The 25334-nt window shown below is 41.8% G+C and overlaps 2 protein-coding genes across 2 annotated transcripts in view; one reads left to right on the top strand and one right to left on the bottom strand.

The window, feature by feature from the left end:
- Positions 1–12337, bottom strand: part of dnd1 (DND microRNA-mediated repression inhibitor 1) — a gene marked incomplete at both ends in the record, with an annotated part of 46809 nt that extends 34472 nt beyond the window's left edge. Inside the window, 2 exons of the mRNA XM_079557176.1 lie at positions 12075–12133; positions 12221–12337. Coding sequence (XP_079413302.1) covers positions 12075–12133; positions 12221–12337 — 176 coding nt within the window. The remainder of the gene's footprint in view (positions 1–12074; positions 12134–12220) is intronic.
- gfra3 (GDNF family receptor alpha 3) overlaps positions 12099–25334 on the top strand; it is a 46120-nt gene continuing 32884 nt past the window's right edge. Inside the window, exon 1 of the mRNA XM_079557287.1 lies at positions 12099–12637. Within this exon, the coding sequence (XP_079413413.1) occupies positions 12568–12637 (70 nt within the window). The 5' untranslated portion in view covers positions 12099–12567. The remainder of the gene's footprint in view (positions 12638–25334) is intronic.

The following is a 25334-nucleotide window of genomic DNA, read 5'->3' as shown; positions in this document are numbered from 1 at the left end:
GTTAATAGGATGATTGGGGGGGTCTTTCATCTCCCCTGGTGTCTCTGGCCAGAAAACCACAATTGCAACTTCGCTGCCACCGGGTCGGAGTCACCAATGCACACTAATGGAATCACGAAGAAGAAGCTAACAGGCTATTGGACAAAGCTAACTACGAGCTAGAGCCACTTAAACTGTTTTACAGCCAAGTTTGAGTGAAAAAAAATATCTCCATTGTGTAATTGGATGTACAATATCCCTCTTTTCCTTTATCTTTTCTGTCAGCGTAGTATTTACTCTCACAGGCAATTAATGAGTAAAGAAAAAACGCAACATGCTATGACACTTGCAGTGGTGCTTATGGCCCACTTACTTAGTTCTGCTCTAAAGTAGCAGGTGCAAAATTGGAAAGCATCACACAATAATGTAAACATGTGCATCATGGATAAGGTAGAGAAGTTTTCTCAAGATGCACTGATTAAAGAATGCACAACACGTTTTCTTTTCGTTTTACTTGTTAACACAATCAATGATCACATACAAAAAATACAAAAGAAAATCAGCCTTATTGTGAAAGTGCTTCAATAATTGAGGCATTACCCTGATGGGGGTGAGTTGATACTGTTTGTAATCGGAAACTTTGAGAAAATGCTTGTTTTGACTTGCATAATTGAGTGAAATAAGATTGTATTATTCACTGAATGCGTATCCGGGTCACAGCTGCAGCTCATACTCATTATATGGATGACCTCAGGTGGAAGTAAAGGGCATCTTCAACAATAGGGCACTTGACATCAGGGGCAAAGGGAAATAACCTCTATTTGCATTATGCTGCTACTGCTACTACTACTACTACTACTACTACTACTACTACTACTACTACTACTACTACTACTATGAGGAGTAATGACTGGGTACAGCAGGATTTGGCCAAACGCTCTTATGGTGGTCGCCCTATGCTAAAGAAAAAGGAACAAAAAAGCTCACCCACACAGAGGGGCTCTATGGAATGGTCCTAGGCATACATCGCTTGGAGCTTCTGTAGGTTGCTCTAAATGGAAGTTGGCCCCAGGGCATGTTGCTGTGATGTGTGAATTACCCATGATCAACTTTTTCACTCATACTAAGGCTATTTTGACTTTTTTTTTTCTCTTTATGTATGAATTAGGAATTAGACTGTAACTATTGTTTTAGAACCATGAACATGTTTATAAAAAATAAGGCCTGTTGTTATAGTTACCTGTAGCATATGGATTCTTTCAGTTTGGTATTGATTGGCACTTCCTATGGTGCTCAGCTTTTTTCACCCACTAACACTGGCTACATGTATTTGCTATTGCTTTTCCCTATACCATTGTTATCGATGACTGCAGATTCACCCTGTTAATTAGCGAAACACAGAGTAATAAAAGCATTGTTATAGATTCCCTATATTAAGACTACAGCGTAATACTATGGCATATTTCAATACACTGCCCTCGTACCATCATCCCATCACCAGTTGAGTCCAAAAGACAGTATTAGGCCCAGATCACTGAAGTTAACCTCACAAGTCAATGTCCCATTAGATTCCTTTGTTGTTTTATAATATTGGACTACAATGGCAGCAATACCAACCGAATCATCTTCCTGAACACGGGGTCCCCCAATGTTGTGTGCTGCCCCCCCTCCTGTTCATGCTGCTGACCCATGATGACTGGTCTCCGAAGCCCTGTGAATTAAACAAGCAAGGCCAAGTCACAGGCTGAATCCGAATCGAGCCAAAACTGTATGTGTATCAGTGTCCGCTATGATAAGAAGCGTCCGAATAGTTCTGTCTGTTAGGAGGCAGGTAGGGAAAGGTACCTGTGTGCTTCCTATCACATCTCCTTTAGCATATGGACTGGTTTATTGAAAAATAACATCAAAGGTATTAAGAAGCTTCTTATTAAATGTATTTATAAGAAGCTTATTCATTTAGGCCTATCTCCAAAGTTTAAGTTTAAGTTTAATGGTTTTGTATAGCCCAATATCACAACAGAAGTCGCCTCACAGGGCTGCACGTGCGACTTGAGGTGACTCGCCGACTATAGTGTGACTTGACTTGACCCTATGACCAATTGACTCGGACTTACTTGGGACTAGCATTTAGTGACTGCTTTTATTAGAAGAAATTACATGAGACTCCTTCACAGGAAAATCTGGCTCAAATGCAGCCCAATATTTTTTATCAACACATCAGTCAAAAGCTCTCTGAGATTACTTTTATTCATACAACCTTAAATCTCATGTGGCTGTTTGCCTATCTTTGAGATACTAAGTGTTTTATAAGCAACAGCAAACAGGTGAAAGTAACAAAGCCCTATGAGTGCCATATATAATATACATAAATGGAGACCATTTACCATAACATTCAGAAATCATGAACTTACAAATCCAAGTTTGTAATTTGCTATTTTCATTTTGTTACCTTTTCATTTTATTTCATAGTGTAGACATAATTATACTTGTTATGTTTCCGACATCATCTGAGTGTTGGCATCACCAAAGTTAGATGCATAATCTGAACCTCACAAACTACTTAGCATGCTAACACCCGCTAACGTCTCATTATGCAGTCATTAATTTGTGAGGGCAAAAATAAATGGGGCTTAATTAGTCATTTGAAGGATGCAGCCCCTGAACAACGACACATGTCAGAATACTTGACCCCAGAGGTCCAATATACTTAGACAGTTGTGGATGGTAAATAACATTTCCAAACATAAACTGTAACATTTATTAAAGGATCCAATTAGTTATTAAGAACAACACAACTTAAGAAAGCAGAGGAAAAAAATTTAAACAAATAACAGCGTCTACCAGCAGACAATACGCAAGTCAAACAAAACGTCTCTTTTACAAGACTCGTCAGTACTGAATTTGTTGCTACTTTTACAGAAAATGTGATTATTCTGGGCATTGTAACTTCATACATTTCCCCGCTTGATCTCTTAATATGTTTCAAGTTGATCCATTATTCAAATTCCACCAATCTCCTTTTCCGCTTTATTCATCATGGATTTGCAGCGAGCCCATCACTTATGCATGCATGTTGCATACAGTCATGTGTTTCCTTTGTCAGCGTCTGGTCATTGTTGGCTCGTGGCTCGGCGTGATCAATATTTGTCAAGAATAACAAAACATCATTAGCATTTATAGCTATGGAGATAATTTATTACAGCTTTGTTAACAAAGTAATGTACACTGCATGGCTTCACTGAACAAAGAGCATTAGCATTTTGTGCCACAGTATGTATGTTAAAATAAACATTCTGTAATTACAATACAATTCAAGCATTAAGTTGATGATCCTTAGGTGAGAAGCATTTTAAATGTTCTGTGACTAATGTAAAAGTGTTGCAATTTCAGATAGATGTAGAAGTTCTGGAGTAAGATTTATTGAATGGATTGATGGCTACTACAGTTACTAGTTCAAGAAGTGTTATGACGTTGCTTGTTGCTGTTGCCAACATTGCTACGAGAACAGCTATTGCCACTTACTACGACTGAACAGTACTCCCTTCTAACTATTACTCACTATTACTACTACCTCTTCATATAATCACACTGACATATTTCCTACAGCAATTTTGAAAGCCATTTTGCTCCCTAGCTAAACAGAACATGCTTGCCTGATTGGGAGCAATGAAAAACTCTTCTACAGCTCACACTGTCTTCGCTTGTTTTACCACTTCTGGCTTAAAGTCAACAGTTAAGCTCATGTTGCTAATGCTAATGCGACTCTAATTTTACATTTTACAACATCCCTGCTCCTGGCTCGAGGGGTAAACAACACTTCAGTCCAGTACATCTTTTTTTTCTCTTTTAACATGAGAAGAAAAAAAGACAATGGAATAGCGACAAAAAATCAGCCGCGTGCATGTGTGCCAAGCCACGTTATATATTAAAATCCTACACTTTGCATATTGTGAGAATCCGAAACGGATGTTGGACAGCCACTACTGCGCCAGTGTTCGTCAACAATATTTATGAGCGTGATATATGAGGGCTGTCTTTTTCTTTTATGCGAGCGGTTTGAGGGACAATTTCTCCACCTTTCCATTCTGTTGCATCAATCAAATTGTCTTGACGTTATGAATTATGATTCATTCAGCAGGGGTAATAAAGCATTTTACGGATTGACAAAATTGTGTTCAAACTGGTTTAATGGGATCGATTCAATGTTGTCAAGTTCTCTAAATGTATAATTGATATTTATGTGCCACGCTGTTCTGCATATGGTTACGTGAGCTGAGATAAAGTTGTGCAGTTGGAACATTGTTTCAAGTCTATTATAGTTTTCTCTGAATTGATGAGGCACTTAATGAAACATTTCTTATGTTCATGGCAACTTGAGTGCCAATTTTCCCGAGATGTGACATCATTATTCCCACTTGGTTTGTGTTCATGTGCTTTTTATAGTTTCTAGTTTTGATATCAGTAATTAAAGGAATAGGCCACCGTTTTTACATACTAAGATATGTTCTTAGCTCACTTTAGTCGAGTTAATATATCCCAGTCTGGTCTTTGTCCGCGCGCTCTGTCACGCAAACGGAGCACATACGCAGCCTCTCCCACATGTCACATAGCTCCGAAAAAGCTCACGATAGAAGCTACCAAGCTCTTCCACGTGTTCCCTATTTAAATAAAGTTACGTGAAGTGTTTTCATGCGAAGTATATTTACCCAGAAATGTAGCATGTCGATTTTATAAGCAAATAAAAAGGGGGACTATATTGTGAGGCGTAATGATACGAGGAGCACAGCGTCCGCGTAGTAACTCCTAAAGACTTCCCCCGCTCACTTCCGTCAATAACCTTTAGGAGTTACTGCGCGGACGTTTTACTCCTCGTATCATTACGCCTCACAATATAGTCCCCCTTTTTATTTCCTTATAAAATCGTCATGCTACATTTCTGGGTAAATATACTTCGCATGAAAACACTTCACGTAACTTTATTTAAATAGGGAACACGTGGAAGAGCTTGGTAGCTTCTATCGTGAGCTTTTTTGGAGCTATATGACATGTGGTAGAGGCTGCGTATGTGCTCCGTTTGCCTGACAGAGCGCACGGACAAAGACCAGACGGGGATATATTAACACGTCTAAAGTGAGGTAAGAACATATCTTAGTATGTAAAAACGGTGGCCTATTCCTTTAAACGACTTATTAGCGTTTAACAGAGCTCACAGTTGAGAGTCTTTTCAAAAGATACATGTAGGTCTAATGGTGAGGGAATGTTAATTTGCTTTTGCATTAATATCAGGCTTTTCTCTCATCATTGTGTTACTCCTAGAACAATGAAAGCTCACAGAAAACTCCTGCAGCCGAGTTGTGTGACCGTTCTTCCCGAGAACCACATGAACACAGCAAATACTCCCATTTCCCTAAACACTGCCACTGTTTTGTGTAGAACCAAAGTCCCAAAGCATTGCAGTCTTGTAATGAGAAAAAGTGGATTTTAACTTATTTTATTCATTATAATGTTTAAATGATGTAGCAAAATTGAGCACAAATAAGTTAAACAGATTCTTGTATAATGCATAAAATCATCAATGCTTACCTAAACGTTGTTATGCCACAGTATTTGTCTTCACTATTCCATTTAACAAATGCCTCAGTATGCAAATGAAATGGAAACCAATACTGTATATGATAAGATTTTGAAGTCCCATCTGTGCTCTTGCTTTCTGCTATCTAATTAGTTTTATGTAATTTCTGGAACCCTCTTTAACCCCCCTTTGCGTACTGTCTCAGAAATAAACTGTGGAAAAGCCTGCGTGATGTTTATGTACTTACTATAACTGTCAGGTTCTCGAGATCGGAAGAGCTCTCTGCAAATGGTCAAGTACATAAGAACAACTTACTTAATGCGCAGTGACAGGCCTTGAGATCATTTAACCTCATTTAATCTAGTCTGACTTTGTTGGTGAAGAATTTCTGAGCCACAGCTATTCTTCTAATTTTAATATCACTCAGCAGTCATCTGATTGTGAATGTGTTTTTCTATGTTTCAAAATTATTGACAACCTCAATACAGCGCCAAACCAACCTGACCAAAGATTTCCTTCCATTCGGGGCTTTCCGTTTGGCTAACCCCAGTCGGTTCTTCATTGCCCAGGCATCATCACTTAAATCAGTCCAATCCGGTTAGCCGCGGACCTCCTGCATGGAGCCAGATGTGCCCACAGAGCCGGGCCGTATAGTGATGTGTGTGGCTGTGTGATGTCACCATATGTCGGTCCCCGGAGAGAGCAGCCTCTTCACTGATTAGCTGAACAGCTTGTAGCCCAACAGGCCGTGAGGGGAATGACCTCTGGGGGTGAGCAAACGGCCATGTAATCTGCTTGATGGGGACGCCGCTGCCAAATGTAGAGACGCTATACGGGCAGATGTGCATGTCCTCAGACGGAATGAATGCGATTGCCTAATGGTATATTGCGATTGAGAGGATATGTCAAAACTGAGATGACAGAACAGTGAACATAATGCAAATAAGTTGATATATAAAAAAATAAATACAAAGTAAATGATGAATAAAAGTAAAAAACACAATATAGATGTCACATTTATTGCAGTCAATTACCAAGCTAGTACTGCCGTATTTGTTACAACATTTAGATTCTGTACTATCTTTGTATGCATATTTAATTTACAATAATATTTAATGCCACCGCTGTACATTGATGTAGGGGAAACTGTAGCACCCAGAGGAAACCCGGCCGGCTGCCTTCAGTCTCCTCTGATCCTCCTGGGTTTGTCCCTGTTTCAGAGCGTGGTGTCCAGCACTGCTCCACCTCCTCGTTCCTCTTCCTCCTGCGCAGCTCCCTCCGCCCCGCAACAGTCTTCCACCATCTTCTGGGAAGAGCCTAGCGGTTAATCTGTTTTATTGAACGTCCAATAACCAGAACAATAGAAGGCATGTGTGGCTTAGCTGTGAGTCTCGCCCGGATACCTCCTCATTTGTCCCTCTTTTGTTTCCTTTAGCTCCTTTTGTGATGCCTCCACTGTGCTGCAGGTGTGGGGGGCTCTTGATGCCTCTTCATTGCCTCAGGAGAAGAAACTTGTAGGTCTGAAATGTCTTTCGCTCATAAGCTAGCACTCAATTCAAAATAATGTGTCGTAAAGTAGCAGTGACTATATATACTTACCCGAACTTCATTTCAAAGTCAGTATCGCTTCATGTGTTTGAAAAGGTCCTAGCATTGCCTCTGAAACCCACCAGGGGGCCTCGGACCTTTGGGAACCATTATGGGAACCTCTCCTGTAGTGCCAGTGGTTTGTTTTGGCTGTACCATTTGTAGATCAAAGCACTGTAAAAAACATAATATTAGTATGACACTTCAGCTTCTTTAAAGCTGATGATGTAATATAGTGTTTGTTTAGCGTCGAATCAAGGGTGTGATGAAGCAGGACGGGGTTGCACTTTACAAAACATATCTAAACTGTGTAATTCTGCCCCAACAGGACTGACTGATTTGTTATTTGTAACCCGGGCTGGAAAAGGTGTTAATTCACCAGACAAAGGCATCCTGATTGTTTTATTGTCTCCCTGCAGCCCTGGCTTTTCGCTCCGATGTCTATAAATCTGCCTAATCTCACGCTCACGATTCTGTGTAGAACAAAACCAGATAGTTTGCCGGGCAGCCTAATTCCATTATCGTGTTTCTCCTGTTGTCACTGAGACTAATCTTTGACATCCAGGCATTAGCATTTTGCAACCAGCGCACCCATCAAAACACACAACCGTGCCATCCCAGCTGCTTCCATCGCCAATTACGGGGATTGCATGTGAGGACATTTAAGCGCAAGTGATGGCAGTCCCAACGCGTTTGTGGTATTTACTGTTGGCCGGCCATAAAAGCGGCTCCTCCAGCTCCTCTCTCTCCTCCTCCATTTATGCAATCATCCAATCCAGCGGTGCACCCATCATTACCAACCCTGTTCAATGGAAGAGCAGAAAGTACGTGCGCAAAGGACCACTAACTCAAAGGCGATCAGTACCATCCGAACCCAGAAAACAACGGTGAAACTCGCAACATGACGAAGCATTTACCCTGAGAATCCAATTTGAACGTAAGCACAATGACTTAAGGTAGAACCAACCATTTTTCCTGCAATTGACTTTGTGCATAACTTCGAATCATAACTACGCCGCCCAAGAAGTGACTTCCTGTTTCGATCCAGAACGTAAAAATAATAGCACACTTGATTAGTTCAGTAAGTACTTGCAACATTAGAAGGATATAATTAAATACACACATTTTAAATGTTTTGTCTGTTAATAGTTAGACAGAAAATAAGTTGAACTAATGAACTGCTGAACTAATGAATGAGATGGTGCTTTTATTTTGGTGTGCCGGACCAAAACAGGAAGTCACTTCTTGGGCGGCGTTGTTGTGATTTGAAGTTATGCACAGAGTCAGTTGGGGCTCCATTACCCATCATCCTTTAGTTCAGTGCTATTATGGACAGTTTCTGGGTCACACTGTAGTATTTCGTTGCATCGTTTGCCTGCAATCAACAAAAACGAACATTTTCTCACTCATAATTCACTCCAAAATACGTTGTAACACCATCTTACTAAGACAAGAATTTGGACAAACCTAAAATACTTGTCCATAGGGCTGTCAATGACCAAGATTTGTTTGCATTTCGAGCTCCTTGTCTTATTTATCTCAGAAAAAGCCAGAATGAAGCGGAGAAAGACACAGCGGGTCCATGAGCTGCTGCGTCTGACGGTACACTTTCGCTTTCGTTTTGTTATCCCGTGTTTCAGTAGAGCCTCAGACAGAGGGCAGGCGTCAGACTCACGTATCGGCTATTTCATAAGAACCAATGTAGTTGAGGTTTAAACAACTGTTGAAGTCTGGTCTACCAAAGGCAACATCTCCTCCGTCCTCATTCCTCTCATCAAAGTTTTTATTTTTTAATTTTTTAGGAAAAGTATTTCACACAAACAATTCAAATATATCTGTTTTTATAATGACAGATTAGCCCAAACGATAGACCTGCCACAGACCTCTTGTGTTGTGTAGCCTAAATTGAGAGCATCTTAATTGTTGTGCGCATTTAGTCAATGAAAATCTTGGTCGACCACGACAACATCGACCAATTAGTCGACTAAACAACCAAAGTTGGCAGCCCTACTTATCCAGGGTCATCATGCCCTCCAGTTTGCTCCGCCATCCGAATTGTGATGCGATTGCAGCCCTACACCTTAACTTCAATCAGCGCTCCGTGGAACCGGGAGTTCGTGCAGACTATATAGAGGCATTCCTATTCTGCGGCGCGAGTCCCATAAGCACCAACACAAGCCACTGTCAACTGATCTGCCGCGAGTTTACGCAAGCTGTCAAATTACCGCACAAATGAGTCAGACATCTGCCAGTTTTGAAAATTACACTTCAGTTCATATGCTGCTGGTGTTGAAGTGAAGTGTGCACAATAATTAATTCACAATGGTAAAGATTTAGTGTTTGATGATGACATGGGGTTGATCTGGGGTTCTCCTAGCTCTGGGGCGTGTGTGCCGCTCATTGCCAACAGGGTCTTAAGGTAAGCTGCAGGCATAAAAAGAAAGAAAAATGGCAACAGGTCTGAACTTAGCAACACTGTTTTTATTGCTCAACTGCGCCTAAATCTAAATAGAGCACATCTCTACTGATCGGAACAAGAGTTTTAATTTGTGTAGTGTTTTTTTAGGGTCTGCCTATAGTTCACTTCTCAACACAGTCTTACTCTGAAAGCACACATCTAATGGCCTCAAGTGAACAACCGGGATGAGTCTGTGAGAGCTTGAAATGCGTTTGGGCAGCAGCTGGGATATTGTATTCGACTTCCTCCAACTTTTGCGTCTTGAAAATGGGATGATATGGTATTTTCTCGTATAATCTCATGCCAAACAAACCCTAAGATCTACAACATTTCAGTATGGTCTATCCTTGCTATAAGGTACAGAAGGTACTCGGGGAACATCACCCCAGCGCGTTACGAGTCTGCTCGTGTCAGCCTGCTGCATCCTCGCACCTGTTGGCATGTACTCCAGCTCCCTCCTGACCACCTAACAAATGCTATCCTTTTTTCCCCCATGTCTGCAGGAGGCAAGGGTTGCACCTAGTGGTAATCCGTCTTTGACCTTTGACAGCTTGGAGTTGAAGATGCTGAGATACTGGGATGGGACCGCCACCGGTAATCAAACTATTGCGGTTAATCTGATGCGTCACTATGCACAGTGACGGCCCACTTCTTGTTGAAGTTCCTCTGCGAAACATTCTTCACTCTTCTCTGAGTGTCTTCAATATTATGTCACATTGTGCAGACGTTCCCTCCCTCATGCCCACAGCAGCTAGCAGTCCGAAATTATGTCGTTTTTTTTCTTCTCTTGGTAAAAATGACACACTGATTACCCTTCAGCAATGCTTTAATACTTGAATGGATGCTTCCTGAATGCTCTGTCAATAGGGCCAAGGTAGATGTTAAAATCACCAGCAAAGGAATGACAAAAATGTATGTGCCGGCAAGAAAAGTCACATTGAAACCCATAAATAGTCCCTTTTTTGTCACACCCTTAAAGTTGATAAAGTTTGTGCTTACCAGGTATTTATAATGTGTGACACTCGGTTCGTGTGAAGAAGGTGAAAAAAAAAGATGTCTGAATTGTGAACAGTGTGAGCATCGACTTAAAACTCCTAGAATTGGCGGAGGCTCAAAGGCTAAAAGTCTAATAGCCATTGAAGAGACTGGAGATGTTTGATTTCTGATTTCTTTTGCCGAAGGCAGTGACAATGCTTTGTTATTTTCATATGCCTTTCAGTGCAAATGAAAAGAGCAGTGAACAGGTGAAGCAGCCTGCAGGCCGCCACGACACCACTTATACACCTCAGCTCTTAGACTGCAAATGGCTCTAAGGAGTCTGAAAAGAGAGCATAATATCACAGGTACACTGCAGAATTCTGCTCGATATCTGCCTTTATGTCCGTCACTGGCGGCTATGGCTATGGTATAGTCATCTCTGAAAGCTTTACATAATAAAAGTCTCTATGAACTGCAATATGTTGGAATGTTTTTAATGGACTGCTTCAGAGCGTTCTTGTTGGCATGTGTCGGATCAGATGCAAAATGCAAGTCATGGATATTTATAAGTCACATTTTGTGTGAAAAAAAAACCAAACATTACAAAGAGCCGTACAAAAACCCTCCACAAAAAACAGTTTAAAAAGTTAAAAGCTATATTAACAAAAAAAACTGTCAATAAAACATAAATCAATTATTCACAATTAAAAAACAAAGCATGCAAAAGTAAAATACTCTCAGTTGCTGTAGCACTATATAGAACCGTTTACAGTCTGGATTTAAACATTATTGTTGGGGCATGTCTCATATCCTTTGGAAGGCTTCTCCGGACCATCTTTGGTCCTGACTCTCACTGCCAGCAGACGACTTCTCCCTCAGGTTCTCAGAGCCCACGGTGGTTCAAATGGCTTTAACTCAGTGATGTACTTTGGTGCCAGTCCATGAAGAGACTTGAAAACAAGGAAAGCTGGTTAAAGCCTAAAGTGACAGGAAGCCAGTGCAGAGACCTGAGCTATGGTCATATTTCTAGGTTTTGGTCACAATGCGAACCGATGATATTCAGTATTACCACCACTGCTCCGGAATGATCTTTCTGCTGTCTCTGACCCTTGACGCTTTTAAGTCCAAGCTCTAAACGCACTTCATCTCCAAGTGTCTAACTAAAAGAGATAAAAGGTGGCCATATGACCATCATGTTTATTTTAGCATATACCCCGAGTGATAATTGTATCTGTGAAGTCCATTTGTAACTTAGAGTTTTTGTGACTTTTTTCTTGTCAATTAGTCTTAACAAGAAAAGAATCCTTTTTTTGGTTGTTTTTTTTAACGTGCTAGATTTTCACTTTGGTATCTTGTAAAGAGCATTTTGTTTGTTACTTCAGACGCTTGAGTTTCAGTAAGTGCATGGTACTCTGCTGACAGTAGAAGAACGTTTCTTTTGAACGGGAGGCAAACCTGTAGTTGCGCCTTTGCGTCATGTCTAAGTAGGGATGACCTCACCGTGGGCTGATCCGCGCGCCCCGTGGACCACTGTCCCTGTGGATGGTGTAGATGCTCATCTGAAGAGCAGGATCGGAGGGAGGGATATCACCAGTTAATAACCCTCAGCTTCTGTGTGTCCACGTCATGAGTGCCACACTGCGCACCGCGTGGACTCTGCGTTTCTCTTGGAGCGGGACCCGCAGCAGCGACGCGGCGTCATGAGTGTCCACATTCTCCACTGACGCGCTCACGAGTGACACCTCCAGCTCCTCTCGGCACATTTATCCGAACAGTTGCGCTGCGGTATCATTGTTGGCACAGCCGCTGACTGGCCGTGCACACTTCACTCGTTTTCCCTCTTGGATTTGTGAAACTTACGGGACTTTACGCTCGCTTGGGAGAACAAAAGACACACGGGAAAGGACGCTATTACCGCCCCGTGCTTGTGGTAGCGGCGGGGGCTGCGGGCTCTGCGGGGCGCACAGCGGTGTGTGGACACTGAACCATCCCCATGTTCCCCAGCTGTCCCAACAAGAACGCCATGGCTCTCTTGGCGCTGCTGCTCGCTCTGTCTCTCCCCGGTAAGACACTAAATATTACTTTATAGATCATTGTAAAGCTTACAGGCTGAGTAATCTTTATGGAGTGCTAATGTTTAACTTTCCCCAACACAAAGAAGTCCGTGGTGAGACAGTGCTTATAAAACACAAGAGGCTGTATTTCACTAAGTCCGCTCTTAGTGCAGTTTCGGGTCAATTTCATGCTGCCAAATCCGTGCGCACCAAAGCGATCGTTTATTTCTACGGCTAAACTTTTCCAGCAGCGTTCAGAAGCCCTGGCACACGATACGCGCGATTGAAGAGTTACACCGCGCGTAAAGGTACAATTCCGTGTCACTTTGACCAAGCGCACGTGTGACTCGTATTTTTCATCCCAAACACCACTAGGCTACGCCCTCACGACATTAATTCCGCACATTTAACTTCCCAAGCGCTGAGACTGACACACGTCAAATCTCCAGAGACGCGCCTTCATGTGGGTTCACTGTCACGGGGTCGCCCTACATTCACAAATCAGTTCATATTTCTTGCGTATTTTCAGAAACGCACCATTTCTCCTCATCGTTTCCATTACTCGGAAGTTGTATTTAATATTTTTTTTTTTTTTTTTTTTTTTGGACAAACTGCAATTTAGACAACAATAATGTGAAATGAGTTTGGCAGCAGCAGCGGCGGGGGGGATGACAATAGATGATCATTGCAGCGCAGTGGTTAGTGCCCTATTTAGAAGTGAGCCGACAAAGAAAATACCATAAAGATTGTTTCTGAAAGATTACTGAGAACTGAGTCAGTGATTGCAACAGCATACACCTCTCGTCTTTATCCGAGTCATAAACCGATTATTGCAAATCAGTGCTGCTCTTCTAATGTTCTGTTTACTCGCACAAAAAAAGGTTACATTGCTTGTTACAAAAGGGGGTATTACACAAACGAAATTAGGGATTCTTGTGGGACCGCTATATAGACTTCTGCCAAATGACGTCCTCACCACTTTCCAAATCAAATCTGTCAAGGTAGAAATGGGCCACTGCCAAGAAAAGTGAGAGGGGAGTTTGAAGAGGAAAAAGGGAAAGTGCCTGGCCATGATTTAGAAACATTTGAATAACATACTGTGAAGTTACCAAATCCTTTCTACTTTTGCTTTCTTATTTCCATGTATACATGTGTCGCTTCCTTTATTTGTAGCTATTTCCATTACTATTTTTTGCAATTGTTCTCACTTTTAGCAATGATTCTTAACATAAAGCATCTTCTTTCCATTGTAAATTGTTCAAGATTTTCATTCTCAGAAGTATTACTGAATTTGAAAAATGTAAACAAGTCACATCCACATAATCCGCACTGTTTGGATTGAAACGTAGGCCTATATATATATAACAGCTTCAAGCACCACATAAAGCTGGGATTAATAGTAGAGCTTGCCGGGTTTAATAGTGCCAAGACTGAACTTCAGTGGAGCAGGTTGGATCAGAACTTTGTAAATCATACTGTGGTCCGTTTTCCACACGTACAGTAACTCCACCCCAGCATAGTCTGAGATTGTGTGATTGAAGTGTGCGGTTTGTCCTTGGCAATATCCTACACAACAAGTTGGCTCAAACTTGGCTTTAACTATTCATCTCAACCCAAGATTGTGTATACTGTTCTCGTATATGCAGTGTTCCTGTGCATCCGCCACTGTGGCCCTCAAATCTGCTATCTAAGAAGAAACAAAAAAAAACAAAAAAGAAAAACCCTTTCTTTACAGCTCTATGGAGGCTTTGAGGAGTTCTCCAAAGGGCTATTTACAGCACCATAAAGGGGGCCGCGGTGTGATCCGAGCCTAAACAGCCGTGTTATTTGGCGTAATGGGCGCTTGAGAGCCGGTGATCGGGGACAGGTGCGCGGATCCGGAGCGAATCATTTTCATCTTCACTTCATTTAGCAGATAAAGAAGGCTTAATTAGAGGGAGAGGGGTTTTTTTTTTTGGTTTTTTTTTCTCCTACAGCTTCTGTGTGTCTGTGCACGGAGGAGCGTCACAGACCACTGGTGCGCAGTCCGGGCTTGTGTGCAAAAAAAAAAAGAAAAGAAAATCACAGCCAAATCTGGTCTTATTTAGCGACGGGCCTTTGTAGAAGATTTAAAAAAAAGTATAGTACAGTAACAATAGAGAGGATATAGGTTGATAAAAGGGTGAGGGTGAAGGGGTAGTCGTTCCGCTGCGCAGCCACAAGGGGGCAACAACACAGTAGCTGAGATGGTCGAGAGATATTTCAACACAAGCTCAAAGGACAGTCTGGCATTGTATACTGTTGTTGTGCCTTTGGGCCAAACACTTCCCTTTATACTTGACTGTGAGATGGCTGGTGCAGCGGGAGAGAGGCTGTAAAGGCACAGAAAGGCAGCCACACTTCCGTAACTGTATGTTTAAATACAACGCAGGCTTTTAGTTTTGTGTTATTATTTGCAGCAGCTTGTGGACAGAAATTGTTATCAGGGAGTGTAAAGTTGAAAAGATGCCAGATTAGATTAAAGAATAAATACTTAGATTAGATTAAAGAATAAATACTTAGATATCTAAAAAAAACTTGCAACCTTTGAGGGGAAAAGCAGACGTTGCACAATATATTGCCAAATTGTCTCCATCTCCTCCAACACCACTGCATTTTACAGGCTATTTCCTCCGTCAATCAGAAAACTTCATAACCAAAGAAACACCTTCTGTCTAAGTCATCTTTAGGAAGCTTTTGTCATTTCTTTTCTGTTATAACTTGTAGGAAACCGTGAGGCTAACAAAGTGCTTTTCAAAAGTTTATTCAACAATCAAGAAAACTGGGTCAAACCGGGTCTTCCACTTCTTGTAGAGTTTAGTTCGCTTTTCTAATAGCACTAATTATTCACCTTCAGGGATGCAGCAGCGCCAGTGTAGAAACCTGTTGCACTTCATGTGTAACCATACTCTGGCCAAAGAGAAAGAGACTTTTGTTTGTTTATGATTAGCGTTGTCCTAAAACCCTGATGGTACATGTGTTGCTCTTTGTTCACAGCATAACAATGCAAAACAAGAGTCCTCTGTCAAAGTTTCCACTTGCAAATAAACCATTTTCACTTATTTGGGGCCAATAGGCGTTTCTCATTTGCGTTAGGCTTTACACTGACAGCACCTAATTGTGGTTGTCTATATGCGTCGTTGAAAGAGAGATTTCGAAATCTAGCAAATTCAGTTTCTCCACAGCAACCTGCAGTTTAGATAACCCTTTCCTTTATCACGTGTTACTGATAAAGGAGTCTGAATCGTTTGTCTGGCATTCAAAGCAGGAACTAACTATGTTGTGTTGCGTAACGCAGATAATCGTAATCATATCACTGCTTATATGAAACTGCCTGCATGTGTTTGAAAACAGCACGAGGGCATCTATATTATTGCATTATTTCACTATGCATTTGATTTTTCTTTTAGCGCTTTACCAGTGTCTTTTTTTTATGAGGTCTTGTTCTTTTTGTTTTTTTGTGAACAAGTCATCTGTTCCTGTGTGCGGTGGCCATAAAAATACTTCCTTCTAATTAGCAGGTCTGGGTGGCCCTGGGTGGGTGGGTGGCCTATACCTCCTGCATTGACTTCAAAGTCCTATCATCGGTACAGGCCCTGAGGAAGGGTTAATCTAGTACTAAAAGTGGTGCAACAGTGACAGGTGTTGAACCAACTTAACAACCTCGTTCCGATTCTCTATTTAGTTTTGTCTGGGTCAGGCACTTCATGAGTTTGGCAGCCCTGTTTGACACTGGTTTAATGGAGGACACCTGTATTTTGAAATAAACAAGTCCAAAGTGCGGCCCTAGAGTGAGTCGTGGTACAGGCAGAGAGTTCCTTGGCCCCGAGCTATCAGTAAAAGTATTACCATGACTCGTTATGTTGCCAAGTTGTTTTAGGATGACATCCAATAAGTGTCAATCGTACATCAGTGATCACAAGCGAGAGCTGATTTAATCTTGTATCGGGCTGTGTCGTTGATCAAATTTCAATCAAATCAGGATGGTGCTTTTATGACCGTTACAGCTCGTTCGTTGCAGTGTGAAATTCAAAGAAAGCATGTGAATAATTTTGCGTGAAATGAACGGGAAACGGTCGTCGTCGTCTAAGCCGGGTTTCTTTTGAAAACGTCAATCTCATGAACCACAAAAGCCATGTCTTTGTTTGTAAAATATATATAAATAAAATCGAAAATGGACCTTGATCAATATCGGGGGTAGGGGTTGTCATGTGACCCAGGACTAATCTTATATTATTGATAACAATAGTGTCTTAAACAGACACAGAAGAGATTGTGCGCTTAGAATGTACATATCAATGTATATACAAGCAGATTTGAATAGAATATGAGGAAGAGAAAGGCATAGCTGAGGTGGCTGATGGTTCTGCTGCTGCGGTGCAAATGGAAATGGAAGTATGATGGAGGAAACGCCACATACTGTACTTTCTGATTGAACCAGCTTATTCAGTGGTGACAGCGGCTCAGACAGTGTTGTGTCTTTGGGCAAGACACTTTGTCTGTGTGGATGTAATGTGTGAGTGAGAGATTGGTGGTGGCTGGATGGGCCCATGGCTTCCGTCAGTTTAACCCAGGACATCTGTGGCTACAACAGTAGTAGTACGACCACTAAGTATGGAATGAATGAATAATGATGTAGTCCTTAAGTGTAAGTGCTTTATGTGTCGTCATACAATTGTTCAACGAAATTGCGTAGATCAGATGTAGGGTAAGTCCTGATCCGCCTGGACTCTGTGCGCCAACCCAGGCTTGTAGAGCATAATACAAGTTTACGCCATCGACTCCCTTATTACTTTGACGCTACGACAAACACTAGACAGTAATTTTTTCATTTATAGACTCCCATACACCTAAAGACACGTTTGATTGGGGTAACTGTTTGATATTACTTTTCAAATGCGTTTCACATTCGATTAGATAAAACCAACAGTGCAAACTTTATGCAAACGCACCGAGTGATTACCATAGAGCGCATTCATTATCACTTATCATGTGGCTTTGCGTCCTTGCTGACTTTTAAGGACATGTTGCCATAATTGTGTCACTGCACGTTCTCTTTGATGCCGCGGGCGAACAGACATGCCTGATAAACAGTGACGACATTTTGAGTGGCGTTCCCATTTCGACTCCCTTGTAGTGGTTGTATCCCAAAGCCAAGCGGGTCTAGTTGTTTAAATTGGATATGGATAGAATGACATCTTATTCGTTGTGCTGTTATGGTATCTTCTCTTAAAGTTTATTGGCAGCGGAGACGAGAATTAGCTGCGCCAAATGTTAGAGCACACAGGCAATATCCCACTGACCATATTTTGACGACCATCTGTTGACAGCGCTGTAAAAGGGAAGCACACGGCGGACACTGAATTGCCTTGTTGCCTTTTAAAGCCATATCTTCAAATGTCGAGCAAAACATGGCGCGACCTCCTGCCATGATCGGGCATGCACTTTTTCAAATTACATGAGGTAACATTTTGGTCAGTTTTCAAAGTTTTCAAAGCTTCTAGTGATTTGCAAGATATGTTTATGGATTTTATAAGGAAGGGTTTAAAAAACATAAGCGTCTGTAACATTCTCAAGCATTGACGGAAGGAAGAATGTGAATTTAAAGTGGCGCTCGTGCATATTTGTGGATTCCACGTAAATCTTGAGCTCTTGTAGCATCACATTTCTTGTGTGTGGAGTGCCCTCCTTTGGCAGCATTACGCGTGAAAAAGAAAAAGAAAGTCACTATTTTTAGTCAACAGCATACTATCAAATCAATGGCTAAAAATATGGCCAGTGATGCTTTTTTGCAAAAAAAAAATAATGGAGAGAACGCTCCCTTGTTCTATCTGTATTACACAAAAATAGAAAAAGTGTTAGTGCTTTGGCAGTAGAAGAAGAAACAACCAATGTGAAAAGGAAAACTATACTATAGCAAAAATATTCTTACATTATTGTAACATAAAGCTAAAAAAATGTTGCACAATAAGATGCCTTTCATGTGCCATAATACAAAGTCCTTTGCTGTTACAAACGGGCAAATACTTCCTGGTATCCATTTGATAAAATGTTTTGTAATATGACACAGACGCCCCAACTACAAGAGAACAGTACAAAAACAACAACAGTAAAGATAAGTAAATACAAAATATGACGTTAAGATGCTACCTCTAAAAACTGAGGAAGATTCTAGAGCCAGCATTTGTCTGGTAAAGGGGTGTCCCAGGGCACCACTTTGGGCCCATTAAAGCTTTTATCACTGTATACAATACTGTGTACACTGTAGTGCAAAATGCGCTAATTCAAGAGGAAGAATCAAGATGTCCATCAAAGAACCTTTGATGGTAAAAAAAAAAAGAAAAATCTCGAACAAGCAGTGTAATAGTTGCAAGTTCCTTTAGGAATACATTTGGGATCTTTATCATTTTGATCTGGATAAACTGCTGGGTCAAAAGTGGGTAATAGGTAGACACTGAGTTTCTAATAATTCCTTTCACCAGAACCTGCAAACATGTACCATTTTAGTACTTTACCAAGACACCTGACATCTGAACTGAAGAAAGAAAAATCTCCCTGTCAGTTTTCATCATCTGTAATTGGAAGAAGGGAGTCGTACAGTAACTTACCCGCTACATCTTTAAGTATGCGTTGGTCACGGCTGGTTGATCGCAGTACCCATCGCATGAAGCAGTGTTTACTTTCCAAATCAAATCAGCATTTTCTATGTTTCCCAAATTAGCCTTCACCACTTCTCAGTCCTTCCGTGCGCCTCACTAGGCATCACTTGGGTTGTATGTGGCACTTCCAATGACATTCCCGTACATTGGGTTCAGCCTTAGCCGTGCTTGTGTTCATTAGCCTTGTTAATGACTGTCCGGCATGCAGCGGCGCTGTAATGTTGACTGACAGACTCATATATTTGGCTGTCTCTCTTTCTCAGGTCTCTACATACTCTGATTTTCTTGCCCCCCTTTTTTCCATCTCAATCTATATTCCCCCTCGGATTCAGTGGCGCGTCAGAATAAATTGTTGGGAGTGGTTGAATGAGGAAGCGCAGTGAACCGACGCGGGTGTGCAAACACATTTGGAGCGGCGGCGGTTGACGTCTTATCGGTGCACGGGCAGGTGTGTGTATGCGAGTTTGCGTGTCATTGTGGCTATAGGGGAGGGGCGAGGAGATAGGACTTGTGGGATTCTTAAGACACTATAGTCGAGTGACAGTGAGACTCAAAAGTCTCACATTATAGCGGTGTCACAGGGTAAACCTTCAGATTTGTTGCAGTACTGTACGGTAATGCACTTGATCGTGTAAGCTCTCAGTTGTCCATCGGTTTTCCAGAGTGGTAGAGGTTTTTAAAGTAAACAACCCAGTCCAGTTGATGACTCTGACAACCTCTTCTCTGTTCGACTGTATACTTTTGTCATGATTTATTCACATTGCAAAAACTCGAATCATGGTCTATCAAAGTCGCTTCCAGTAGAGGCTTCACTTCGTGCACTGGATTTGAATGCAGTTAATTTGTTCAAGGATGGTGGAGAGAGTCCATGCAACAGCCTAGCAACTAGAATGTTCAGTACTTATGGTGACCAGGCGTCCCCGGGACAGTCCCTGTTTTCCCATGTCCCCTTGGATTTCTCCAAAATAATTCATCTGTCCCAGTTTTAAAGCTGTACTAAGTAACTCTTGCCCCTAGAGGCCATAAGCGCAACTGCAGGTGTCGTAGCAATTTGTCTTGGGGAGTAAATACTACGCTGACAGGCAAGGCGAAGGGAGAGAGGGCTATTGTACATCCAATTATACAATGGAGATATTATTTTTTTTCACTCAAACTTGGCTGTAAATACGGTTTAAAGTGACGTTAGCCTGCAGTTAGCTTTGCCCGTTAGCATGTTAGCTTCTTCTTCGTCATTCCATTAGTGTGTATTGCTTGCTCCGGAACGGTGGCAGCGAAGTTGCAAGTGTGGTTTTCTGGCCAGAAACACCAGGGAGAGATGAAAGACCCTCCAATCATCCCATAAACACTTGTATTACACCCACAGGGACTACGAAAAGGATTTATAAAGGTAAACACGTTACTTAGTACGGCTTTAAACAAGCTCTGTCTCAGTATTTCAACAACTTAAGTTTCAACTTGAAACATAATGACTTTTGGCCATGTGTGCTTCAAAAAGATAAGTTTCCATATAGCAAACAAACCATCAATACTGAAACTATCCAACTAACAGCTCGTCGGATAGTTTCAGTATTTTCAAAACATACAATATTGTGTTTTTTTTTTTAAGTATTAGAGAACTGTTTTCTGTGAAAGCTCAAAGCTCTTTGGCATGGTTGTAATATTTAGTTGCTAGATTTGTCATTAATGGTACAATACTCAATATGAGGAAAAGTCATGCTGTGAGGAAGCATTTCAGCATCATTTTCTGGCAATAGTGATCGGATCAAATTAATAAAATGGACAACTTTATAAAATTTGTTTTCATGTTTTTAGCCGCAGATGACAGGAAAGTTGTTGAATGTTCTAACAACTCTATGATGTGAGTGAGCTTGACTTCCAGACCAGCCATTGTGTCCTGCTGTCTCTGGCAATCACAGTGGAAATGCATTATGTCGTGCCAGTTCAGCTAAAACCTTGTTGATGATCACCCAGTCAGGATTGCTCTTACCCCATCTACACCCAAGTCTGCACCAGAACAAAAGAGGATAATTCCTCTGTTCTTCTGTTCTTGTCATGCAACTAATACTCAGAAGATTTTGATTTTGACATGTTAGGGTTTTTTGTTCATTATTTCATATGTTTTTATTTAGCCTACACCATCTTGTATGGGTTGCTCGCCACAGTGAATCAGTGTTGATTTGGAAAGTGTTTCCGATACCTACCTTTCCTGCTGCAACATCACAAAGCCAGTATGCACTACGCTGAGCCAAGTTCTCTGGTTACTTGGTGAATAAATGTTGCCACACAATGACATGATCCAAGTTGTCATGTTCTTTCAATTGTCCAACCTCTTTTGGGTGATTCCCGGCCACTGCCGTGTGTGTGCTCTGAACAGTAGACATCTTACCTCCACATAGAGTGTGTGTGAGGAAAGGGAAGACTTATCTGTATTGATCTGCAGTGACAGACCATGACGTCTATGAAGAGCAATGGGGCCAGAGAAATGGGGCCCATAAAGCTGCTCTGGAGAGGGGTGTAAAAGCGGAGGTCTGACCGGAGAGGAGGCGTCCTGGGACAGAGGGAGTGTGTGGGACTGTGAGGGAATGGACTAAAGCAAATTGAACTACTTTCGTCTGACATATTTACTGAAATGTGAGTGTTGTATCTGTTACTTTTGTTGACTGATTGTATGTACGATTGAGGGAGTTTGTCTTCTTCCATTCATTCCAGTCAATGTAGGGCCAGTCCTTTCTATTACACAATAGGCGTTTTTGCACCTAGCATTTTCTAAGGACAGTCAGGGAATGGAAGGGAATCTTGTTTGTATAGTGCCTTTCACTTGACACAAGCCGCTGTACTACACAGGGGACATTTCTTCTTGAATTGCTTATGTATGTGGCGAAGGGTCTGACAAAAGCGAGGCACACATCAACAAGCCCCTTGACCACTTCTTGCCGGTCTCGGTCTCCCATCCAGATACTAACCAGGCTCATCCCTCCTTAGTTCTAGATATCTGACGAGATCAGACATTTGCATGTGGTACGGTATGTCTGCCATCATGCACGGGAGCCAAAGCCAAAAGCCAATTACGTCTTTGCCCTTTGAGCGTGACGGTTCACTGTGCCACACTCCCATTCTAAAGCTAAGAAAAACAAATCTTGGCATACGATGTAAATTCATGAAAGTGATTTAACTCCCAACACCTTGGAACACCCAAGGTCCTACCATCTTTGCTGCACATCCGTCTTTGCCTCTCCGTTCTTCACACTCCTGTTTTTGCACCCTACGTCGTTTTACATGCCTGTAGGTCATGTATCCAAAGCATCATAATTTCCTTTTATTATGGACTTAAAAACTTTCAAATTGAGGGCTTATGTCAACGGCCTCTAAGATAACCCACAATTCAAAATTACTTGAACAGTCTTTGATGTATCGCATGTAGCTTAATACATGATTTTGCATAAGTTTACTGCCGTCTTTAGTCCTGAACTTTTGAATTTGAATGAACTTATGAATGAACGGGAACGGGGCCTTTCTGTGTGGAGTTTGCATGTTCTCCCCGTGTCTGCGTAGGTTTCCTCCGGGTACTCCGGTTTCCCCTACCACTAAAAACATGTACAATAGGCCAGGATGTATGAGAGTGTGTTTGAGAGTGCGCATGGGGGACGACGGATGAAAATTAGCCTAAGGCTACAATCCGGTGTGGCTTGTTCATTAACTTGCACTGTCCCTACCAAATAAACCATAAATAAATAAACGACACAATACAGAGCAGTGCGTGGACTTGAAGAGAGAGGAGTCAAGCAATGAAGGCGTAATTTTGTACAGGTCATTGTTTAAGTGTGCCCAAAAATAAACAGAACGCTTCTCAAAGGGAGCGCTGTACCCGTTGGGAGGGACGGTTGGGAGGTCTTCAGTGTGTTTTGTTGATAAGTGGAATTTTGGAAGTCCGACGCTGAAGCAGCAGATGGTGTGTTGGCTCCACTCCTGCCGCCGCGTTCGAGAGACTGAGTGTGTTTTCATGCGTCCCTGCCCAAACTCACTGACCAACAGTACACAGCCGGCCCCAAGGGTATGAACCCGGACTGATCCCAGGTTAGTGAAGGCCTGGCACTAGTCCATCTGTTACCATGGTGACAGATGTGACTGACCCTGGCGTTCGTACCCTTTGATAGTCTTCCCTGTTGGCTTTGAATGGTGCCAGACATTTCATTTTAGAGTTACAGGACAGGTTCCTTCCATTCTTTACATGTGTGGATGATCGCCAGCAGGTGATGCTGGGATGACAGCTGGATGATTAGCACACTAACCGCACAGAAGGAAGGTCCTTCACCCATCAGTTCAAAACATGCACAATAGGGGCACAAGTTAATGAAATTAGCCTACTCAAATCCTAACATAAAGATTGTTTTTTTGTTCAGCTTTTAAACAACTTAAAGCAGTAAGTAAGTAACTTGTTTACCTTAATAAGTGCTTTTCGTAGTCCCTCTGGGGATAATACAAGTGTTAATGGGATGATTGGGGGGTCTTTCATCTCCCCCTGGTGTCTCTGGCCAGAAAACCACAATTGCAACTTTCCTACCACTGGTTCGGAGGCCCCAATACACACTAATGGAATCACGAATAAGAAGCTAACAGGCTAATGGGCAAAGCTAACAATGGGCTAGCGCCACTTGAACAGTATTTACAGCCAAGTTTGAGTGAAAAAAAAAAGATCTCCATTGTGTAATTGGATGTACAATATATTTTTTAATGCAGTTTTAAAACCTGGCAGCAGAGGGCGCAGTTCTTTCTCTTGAGCACCCTGATGATCAGAGCAGCACGAAACGAAAAAAATTAAGATTTGCTCAAGGTTTCTAGGTTGTAAAATTTAGAATACTCACCGTGTGATGTATACCAATGGTGGCGGAAGAAGAAGAGCAGAATATGGCAAGACTACCGATACATCTACAAACAGTGTTGGGTAGTGTTACATTTAAAGGTAATTGTGAAGTCATCTCGTTACTGCTGGTAAACTTACTGACTTGTCGTTCGTTATGGAACTGTGCTACTTTATTTGGAAAGGCAGAGAAAGTAGATGACCCAAACTAATGCATTACTGTGTTGTAAAAAGAAACAAGTGAGTACTAGATTATTTGAGCATGTAAAACTAGCGCGTTACCCACCACTTCATGTATGTTTTTGTAGATATATAAACTCTAATGAAGTGCTTCAACAATAAAATTTAAATCCAAAGTCAACAAATTAATGTGGATCAGTGGAAGTGCAGGTAAAGGCAGGGATGACAGTGCGTTGAGAAGCTGCGCTGTTTGGGGAACACAAGTCTTGAGGGGAGCAACTCAAACACAGAGCACATAACATCGGACCTGAAGATAATGACATGGTTAAAAGCTCAGCAAAGTTGTTATCGCATTTATATAGGCCCTCCAGTGACCTGCTTTTAATTCCTGAAACTTGCGTCCTACCAAACTTTGACCCTGTCCCTTTGTATCAACTCTCACTCTCGGCCCGTGATGCCAATGTCTTTCTGATTGCTTCGATTGTATGCCTCCTACTGACCCGCATAGACCACAGAGAAGAAAGAAGGTATAGATTATGTCTGCTACCGTGCGGTCCAGGGAAAAGTGCTGGGGAGAGTTCTTTGTGGCCCTGATGCCTGCCACATGAAGTGAGCTGTCGATTTAATTAAGCTGAATTGCGTGAGGTGCTGGCTTCAAACACCAGTGCGAAAGTCCTCTCTGCAAAAAGAACAATCGTCTTATCTTGTTAATTCTTTCTGCCGAGTGGAGAATTAGTCAAACAATGTGGCGGGCTAGGTCTATTGTTGGCTTAATTATTGCCTAGCTGTTTGTACTATGGTGCATTCAAATGGCAACGAACACATTGTAAAACTGGATATATGAACAGCTGCTCAAGTCGAAACTGTCATTCTGAGTTTCGTGCCACAATCAGGAGTTAGTAGTGTCTGAATCATAGCCATTGGGGCAATGGAAACAACTATTTGCTAATATTGCAAAGGGGTAACCATGTTTAGTTTTTTTTTAGCTCGA

This window comes from Gobius niger, assembly GCF_951799975.1.
Source record: "Gobius niger genome assembly, chromosome: 5".
Taxonomy (NCBI): Eukaryota; Metazoa; Chordata; class Actinopteri; order Gobiiformes; family Gobiidae; genus Gobius; species Gobius niger.
Note: the sequence above shows the minus strand (reverse complement) of the source record. Positions and strands in the feature narration are given on the sequence as shown.